This window comes from Chrysochloris asiatica, unplaced genomic scaffold (assembly GCF_000296735.1).
Source record: "Chrysochloris asiatica unplaced genomic scaffold, ChrAsi1.0 scaffold00024, whole genome shotgun sequence".
Lineage (NCBI taxonomy): Eukaryota > Metazoa > Chordata > Mammalia > Afrosoricida > Chrysochloridae > Chrysochloris > Chrysochloris asiatica.
Genome location: NW_006408542.1, coordinates 4,044,857 through 4,053,842, shown reverse-complemented (window position 1 = coordinate 4,053,842; position 8,986 = coordinate 4,044,857). Strand labels below are relative to the sequence as shown.

General features: G+C 39.4%; 1 protein-coding gene across 1 annotated transcript in view; it reads right to left on the bottom strand.

The window, feature by feature from the left end:
• Nucleotides 1-8,986, bottom strand: part of QPCT (glutaminyl-peptide cyclotransferase) — a 65,343-nt gene that overhangs the window by 40,361 nt on the left and 15,996 nt on the right. The window contains exon 3 of the mRNA XM_006839453.1: nt 6,194-6,340. Coding sequence (XP_006839516.1) covers nt 6,194-6,340 — 147 coding nt within the window. The remainder of the gene's footprint in view (nt 1-6,193; nt 6,341-8,986) is intronic.

Here is an 8,986-nt window from a genome sequence, read left to right as displayed (position 1 = left end):
ATCTTCATCAGTAAATGGTTTAAGTCCTCTTCACTTTCAGCAAGCAAGGTTGTATCATCTGCATATCGTAGGCTGTTAATGAGTCTTCCTCCAATCCTGATGCCACAATTTTCTTCATATAACCCAGCTTCTCAGATTATTTACTCAGCATACAGGTTGAATAAGTATGGTAAAAGCATACAACCCTGTCGCACACCTTTCTTAATTTTAAACCATTTCAGTGTTCCCATGTTCTGTTTGAATAACAGCCTCGTGGTCCATGTACAGTTTCCTCACGAACACAATCAAGTGTTTCAGAATACTGATTGCAATGTTGTCCATAGCTTGTCATGATCCAAAGAGAGGTGACCCAGTGGAATGCAGACATCATCAGACAATATCTTTTGATATCCCATGTGAGTAAAGTTTTACTAAAAGTAATACAGAAACTGCTACAAGTATACATTGACAGAAAACTTCCAGAGGTTTAAGCCAGATTCAGAAGAGGCCGTGGAACAAGGAATATCATAGCTGATGCCCAATGGATCTTGGCTGAAAGCAGAAAGATGTTTACCTTTATTTTGCCCATAGAATCCTTCAACATTTCAAGTCAAGGCTTGTATTTTTTATTCAATTCCCTCATCTTGAGAAATACTGAGCAGGTTCTTCACTTTTGTTTTTCTAACTCCAAGTCTTTACACATTTAATTATAATATTTGACTTTGTCTCCTTGAGTTGTCCTTTGAAATTTTCTATTCAGCTCTTTAACCTCATTTCTTGCAGTTGCTTTAGCATCTGTATGCTGGACAGCAAGTTTCAGAGTCTCTTCTGACGTCAGTTTTGGTATTTTTCTTCTTTCTTGGCTTAATGACCTTTTGCTTTCTTCCTGTATAATGTTCATGATGTCATCCCACAACTGTTCTGGTCTTGGTCATTAGAGTTTAATACAGCAAATCTCTTCTTGAGATGATCTCTAAATTCAGGTGGGATATGTCCAAGGTCATATATTGACTTTCATGGACTTGTTTTAATTTTCTTCAACTTCAGCCTGAACTTTCATGTAAGCAATTTATGGTCTGTTCCACAGTCTGCCCCTGACCTTGTTTTGGATGAACTAGAAATCAAAATTGACCCAACAATAGTGGGTTTTTTTAAATTTTCTTTTTAGTTGTACAACACACCATGCTGAAGGCTCTTCACCAAGGATCCTGCACTCAAGTTTGGCCTAGGACATATACAACTTGCGCTGAAGACGTCGAGCTTCAACTTCTCAGGTGCACTGTATATTTTTATCCCTGCAGTTTCCATTTTATTGCTTTTAGACAAAAGAATTTTGCTTGTCCCTAGGTGAGATTTTATCATCCTGGTTTTATCATTTATTTTTTACTCCTTTCTCAGATAGATACCACTGAAACACGCCCAAATAAAATGCCTTCAACTTATTTATTTTATAGGTCAAAAACAAAAGGACAAATATATTAAGAATTCACTAGCGGGAAACACTTAATATATAGCCATCAGAGTTTAACAGTGGTTACCTTGGGCAAGAATGGAGTCCTGGTATGGCACTGTAGGATAAGCACTGGACCACAAGGTCGGTTTTCATGACAGGGTCAGTGGTTCAAACTCACCAACAACTCATCAGAAACACTATACAGGGTTGCTATGAGTTAGAACCAACTTGATGGCACTTAACAACAACAACAACCATGGGCAAGAAGGAAGGCAAAAAAGGGAAATCTTTGTCTAGCTAGCATTAAATTTTTATCTATGACAATTGAAAATATGATCATGGATATCAGTGATGGTTCTGCGATATGATTGTCTTCATTGGTTTCATTGAGTTGTACATGTGACAAATGTTGCATAATATTGTGTTTTCTATATTTCTACAATAAATAAATAAATGCAGTATTGGCTAAAAAACTTATTTATGTTACAAATCAATTATCTCCTCAAAATTTATTCAAATAATTCAATGGACAGCTTTGGGTTCACTGATCAGGGACAAAAAAAATAGAGACACTAAGGCATTTTTTACCCCAAATGCTGTATTTTTCTGAAAGCAAATCCATTGCAATGCACACACATCTTTCTTGATAATCATAAAAATCAGCTCACTAACTGATTTCATACCAAGTTCACTTTTTTTTTTAAGATTTTAGAAGCTTCTCCAAGGAAGACCCTAAAACTCTGTAAATGACAAAATGTCTGCTCTAGCACTCATAAAGGCCTCAGAAGGAAACGCTGTCAACCATTTTGATTAGGTATTAATTCGAATCCAATTAAGGCCATTCAGGTCATTCTCTCATAATTATTCAGTATCATTTACCTCATCCTCAAAACAATAGAGGCCCTTTTTCTTTCATAACTTGGGGGCAGATCTCTAAAACTGAACAATGCTTTTGTTCTTGAAAAGTTACAAGATTGACTCTCAGAAGTGAATGTCTGGCAAGGATGGCCGTGAGGGTTCCAACACAAGCATCCTGTTAGGATGACTGCACTATCTCAACAGCCAGAACATGCATATTTCAGTCCAGCTGCAATTTGCAAACACATTCCAAAATACTGTCAAGTAATGTCTTCCTTCTACCCCTACATACAGTGGAAATGCTACAATGAGTTCAGTAACACTTTTAAAGGTATATTTCTTGTTTATTTTTTTTTTAACACAACAGCACCTAGACATATTATTTATGCCATATATTCTGTTGAAGATAAATAAAAATTGAAATGCATTATTTGGTGTGTTTATGGACTTCTACAGCCCACAGCCAAGGAACTTCAGGCCTTAAGTGTGCATACATGTTTCATAGTGTTATTGTTGTTGTTAAGTGACACAGATCGGTTTTGACTCATAGTGACCCTGTTTAGGGTTTCAGAGGAGTGGCTAGTGAATTTGAACCGATCTTGCAGCCCAATACATTAACCAGGAGCACCACACCAGGACTTTGTTTCATAGTGTAGTCCTCTCATAATAGCTCAGTGTCTTCTACTTTATCATTCAAAAAGAGAAGTGCTCTATCTTGCATAACGCCAAGGACAGATCTCAAAAAATTAACAGTAATTTTGCTTCTGGGTATAGACAACATTATAAGCAAACCACATGAGGAAATGAGAAAGGTTGGTTTGAGTGAACATTTACTAACCTAGATTTCTTTTAATAGGGAACTGAATATATTGGAAAGCCCCTAAGCTGCTATCAAGAAGATGCTTGGGAGATGAGGCCTGTTGAAGTAACAGGTATATACTTCGTGTGCATGTCCCCCAGGGCTGCCTGGCCCAACCAGAGCACTCCAGGGAGGATGGAGAAGTCAAGCTGGTTGGGATCCAAATGCTGGTCTCTTCACTACCACCATGTGACTGTGAGCAAGTTAATTCACATATCTAAATTTCAGGTCCATTTTAGCTGCTGCTATTGTTAAGTGCTGGTGTGGCACTGTGGGCTAATGCGTCAGACTACAAACTTGTTTAAACTGTAAGGTGAGTGGTTCAAGCTCACTAGCTGCTCTGCATCTTGGAATCCCAATACAGAGTCGCTATGGGTCAGAACTGACTGGATGGCACTTAACAATAACAACATCATTAAGTGATGTCAAGTCAGTTCCAACTCAGACACCCTGTATCGGGTTTCTGAAGAGCAGCTGGTGGGTTTGAACTGCTGACTTTGTAGTTAACAGTCCAGTGCTTCTCCTATAGCACCACACCAGGATAATAAGATACTTCATGGTGAGATCGTTGTAGAGACGGAATGAGAGGATCCATGCAAAGTGTTCCATAAAGTGCCAAACCTGGAGAGAGGGAGTGTCCGGTGAGCACCAGCCCCACTATTGCCATTCCTTACTCTGCCTGAAGGTATTCTTTGGGTCTCCACCATCTCATTTCTTAGAAGCAGCAGGAACTGTAGGATAGGAGTGTGTTATTGTCGCTTTAACAAAAAGAGTACAAATGGGTGTCAAGAACAGAAATTTATTTTCTCAGAGATCAGGAGGCTAGAAGTCTGAATTCAGGATGTGGCTCTAGGTGATCCTTCCTTGTCTAGTTCAGTTTCTAACCAACCAGCCAACTAGTTGCTCTCAAGTCAACTCCAACTCATGGTGACCCAAGTGTGTCAGAGTAAAACTGAGCTCCCTGGGTTTTTAATGGATGTTGTTTCATAAGTACGCTGCCAGCATTTTTACCAAGGCTCCTCTGGATGGACTCGGACCGCCAATCTTTCAGTAAGCAGCCAAGCACACCAATCCTTTACCCAAGGACTCCATTTCACCTTCTAATAGTTGGCCCTCTTTGGAGTTCCTGGGCTTGTGGATGCGTTTTCTGAATGTGTCTGTCTATAAGACCTCGTCCCCCTATGGGTGCCTATTCTGCTTCTTCTATAACTTAGAAATTATTAGGTTTAGGGTCCACCCTATTCTGGTATGAGGCCTACCTCATTAACATAATAAAACCCTATTTCCACATAGGATCTATCCCCATATGATGCAGAGTAGAACTGCATTCCATATGGTTTTCAAGGTCATGGCCTTTGGGAAGCAGATTGCCAGGTCCTTCTTCCAAGGTACCTTGCCCAAACTTTAAGTTAGCAGTCCAGACCTTAATTATCTGTGCCACCCAGAGGTTTGTTGTTGTTGTTAAGTACCTAAAAGTCAGTTCTGACTCATAGAGACATATAGAGTTTCCAAGGAGTGGCTGGTGAGTTTGAACCACCGACCTTGTGGCTCAAACTGACCTTTCGATCCAGTGCTTTATCTCACAGTGCCACACCAGGACTCCCTCCATAGGTTGATGTTGCTGTTAAGTGCCGTTGAGTCGATTTCAACCCATAGCAACCCTGTATAGGGTTTCCAAGGAGCAGCTGGTGAGCTTGAACCACTGACCTTGCAGTTCAAACAACTTTGCAGTCTGATGCATTAGCCCACAGCGCTACACCAGGACTCCCCCTCCATAGGTACAGGGGCATAAATATTCAATACATATTTTGGGGAAACATAATTCAATCCATAAGAGACTAATAGGACTACAGATATAATGACTGACTAGTGTGGCGCTGTGGGTTAATGCGCCAGACTGCAAAGCCATTTGAAATGCAAGGTCAGCAGTTCAAGCTCAAAACTTTCTCCTTGGAAACCCTATACAGGGTCGCTATGGCTCAGAACCAACTCGATTGCACTTCACAACAACAACAAGGCTTAGACTAGACTAGAGGGGGCAAAGCTACACAGTGGACAGAAAGGAATACCTGAGCCACTGAGCAGCTGGCCCCCGCAAGCCTCACTCTGGCACAGCAGTGAGAGGCTAGATCTTTTTACAAGGAGTTTGGCAGGTGGAGATATGAAGGACCACTCTCTCCCTATCCCGTCCCTTGAAATGGAGCTGGTTTAAAAAGCCCAGACATTTAGAAGAAGGGTTTCAAATTAATTGGGAAGGCTGACACTAAAAGGCAAGGAGATTTTCAGGACTCAACCCAGCTTAGAATTTATTTCACCCTTTGTAGCAGTATCTTTTAAACTGGAGCAGTCAAATCAATGAATCTGGAAATCACTTTAGTAGGTCATGACCAGAAGTTTCCTTAAAAAAATTAGCACTATCAGAATGAATTGCAGATAAAAAGGATGAATACTTTTCATGAAACTTCTGCGTTGGTTAACTGTGTGTGTATATATAAAGTGTGAAACAATTTCTTTTATTGTGAGTCAGAGTCAGAAATTTGAGCAGCACTGCTCCAGAGAAAGTAGCTTATGGTTGACCTTAACTCTCTAACCAAGGAGAACACAGCTTTCCTAAGGAAAATGAAAGGAGCCTTGGTGGCTCAGCTGCAAACCGAAAGGTCCACAGAAGAAAGATGTGGTAGTCTGCTTCCCCCAACTATCAAGCAAAGACTACCTAAAGCTCTCCATATTGGGTGTTTAAGTTCCAACTTGTTTGGAAGATTGGAGGATTGCCATTGAAATGATCAGGAGTTAAGAAATTAATACCTTTCTGTTGTTCCCAGACCCAGCTTCACATATAATGTGATTTAGATGACCATGTATCACTTAATTCAGAATAGACATATACTCTCAGTTGTTTAAGGTTTTTTTGGCTGTTCCTTTTGGTGACTAATAAAATTAGCAAACACAACTGAATACTAGACCACACAGAGCTTCAGTCATAGCATTACCCATCATGGGAAAAAAATTATTGAACACCCTTTAAGTTTTTGTGCTGTTCTCACCTGCCGAGCAGTATAGCTTCCTGAGGATCCTGGGTACCGTTCGATCAGCAATGGTTTTAAGTCATTTTGCCACATTTCAGAAATATTGGTGCCTTCTGCAACTCGTTGAATAGATGATGAATTCAAAAGGGCTGGCTGGTGATAGTTCTAAGGATTAAATAAAACTGTTTTAAGGCTAGGATTTCATATTTTTAAGACTTACTCTGAGCCATTTCTAATTGGAAAAAAAAAAAAAGTTTTGCTTTGAGCCTAAAAATAAAAAGATAACTTTTATGTCATCTGAGGTACTTAAATTTAAAATTAATCCTTTACATGGAGAACATTGAATTAATTGTTTTGGTTACTATTTTTAAAAAATAATTAGCCTAATGATTTTAAAATCAATAAACCTTAGAATTAGTAGTTGACATATATTACCTGTGCTGTTTTCCATGACTGCTTTGCAAAGCTAAGGTTTAAGAACACCGATTGCTGTTCTCCTGTTCTTAAGAAAACCCAACATTTAAAAAATTGCAGTCAACAAAGCAATATACTTCATGAGCATTAATGTTTTATTGAAAACAGTGTGATGTTGCAGAGTAAGCACTGTCCTGGGTCAGAGAGGAGTCCTTGGAAAGTGCAAATTGTGAACATGCTTGTCTGCTAACCAAAAAGTTAGAGGTTCAAGCCCACCTATGAGTGATTTTTGATACATTGAGTAAAATAATCCAGCCAATGAAAAGCCTATAGAGGATTATCATGACTAATTATGACTTTCACAACTGTAAAGGTAGAAGTTTTGTGACATAAAACGGGGTGTAGTTTATCTTACATTCTGGGAACAGAGGACCTTAGGACCATCAAGAGAGAAAAGCATGTGCAGAACGTGGGATCTTAACCAGAGAAGCAACAACACCAGAGATGGAGGCAAAGGTGATGGCATAGAGACATAAAGCAGCTGAGGACTCTAGACTCATGGAGAGAGAAAGGCTGGGTGCTGGCAGTCAGGAGGCAGGTTTGCAGAATGTGCCCTTTGGTTGTTTAAACAATTATATGTTCCTGCATGGTTTGTGTACATTAAAAAAACAGAGGGAGTAGAAGCAAATACTGTTAAATGATGATGCATGGAGTGGACTGTAATCATTGCAATGAAACAAAATATGATAGGATGGATGCAAACCTGATGTTCTGCCATGTAAACTTTCACTCCATTCACAATAAAAGCTTTAAAAAACAAAAAAAAAAGTCCATGGAGAAGTTATAGACGGACTCATATAGGATCACCATGAGTTGAAACTGGCTTGATGCCAACTGTTTTTTTTTTTTTTTACTGGTCGGGGTCAGAGACACTGGATTCAAAACTGACTTTCAATTGCAGGTAGTTCTCAGTTTACACCAGGATTCCATTCCAAGGACTCCCTCATAGTTCTGATTTAAGTTGAATACTTCTTTTTCATTTCTCATGATTATTGCATTTTATGAACAGCATTTTCATAAAGTCAATCTTTATATGTCTTTGGGTGCTGGAAATATTTCATATAAACTTACAGGTATATTTTAATACATATATGCATTTAAAAATGCACAAATTATAAAAACTTGCTCCAATGATGAAGAAGCTATAAATGACATTGACATGTTATCAGTGTGGTAATAACTCCTCTTGTGGAAGGTTCTGGATCATCTGCATTATCTCCAGGGAGAGGGATGGTGTTTCTAGTCAGAAAATGAGTGACAGTTGTCTGTATGGTCCTTTTCTTTTTCCTTCAGATATTTCTCGGTAACATCTCGCTGCTTTGCCCATCTGCCTGTCAACTTTAGCAAAGCAAACAGTGTTTGGGTCCATGTTTTAAAGCCCATGATTTAGTACAGAAAGAACTTTAACTAATCCTTTCACTGTAAATTTTTTGGGGGGAAACTTCCCTCCTTCCTCTTCTTCATTACTTCTTTCTTCTTCAGCATTTTTTTTTTCACTTCAAAATCTATTATGGTCTGATCTGCTGATGTCTTTCATTGTGCTGTGTATTAGCAACACCAAATTCTAAATTCAGCGTTCTTTGCCATATGGACCATTTTCCCACTGATCTGTTTCATCAGATTATCCTGTCAAATGCTTGGAACATGTTCACTTAACTTGGCAAATTTTCCCAAATCACTTGCATGCATTTTCCCATAACTTCCTCACAGAAAACTATAATGTTCTGGATAAACTGAAGAATATTATAGTTCTTCCACAAATCACATAATCTTACTGCACCTCCATGTGTTGCAGGTTTGCCTAAGCAAACACAGTCATGAGGACATATGCCTTGAGCGTGCTGGTTGGAGTGTGACCCATAGGTTGAATCACTGCTGTTGTCCTATGGGGAGGTAGATGCTCCACTTTCACACCTTGATTTACACAATCTATGATGTCCTGGCATGGAACAATTTGAAACCATTCTTTAAATAACACAGTCATCATCCAGGCCCAGGAGTAGACCAGCAACTAATTTTTTTTTTTTTTTAATGTTTTATAGTGAATTATGTGATAGATTACGTGGAAGAACATTAGTTTTACATTCATCCTATTGTATATTGTTTCATTGCTGTGGTTAAAATCCCCTCCTTGCATCATCAACTAACAAAGGGTATACACTACAATCCTTCCCCGCCCCCCCCCGGTCTTCAGCACACAGCCCCTCTCCCTCTCTGTGTCTAAAGTTCCCAGCAGCTCCATCTCTCCACGTCATCGTCTCTGCCTGCATCTCAGGCATCACTGCTTCTCTGGGTAGGGTCTCGCTCTCCACTCTTCTCCCTTGATGGTCCCAGGGA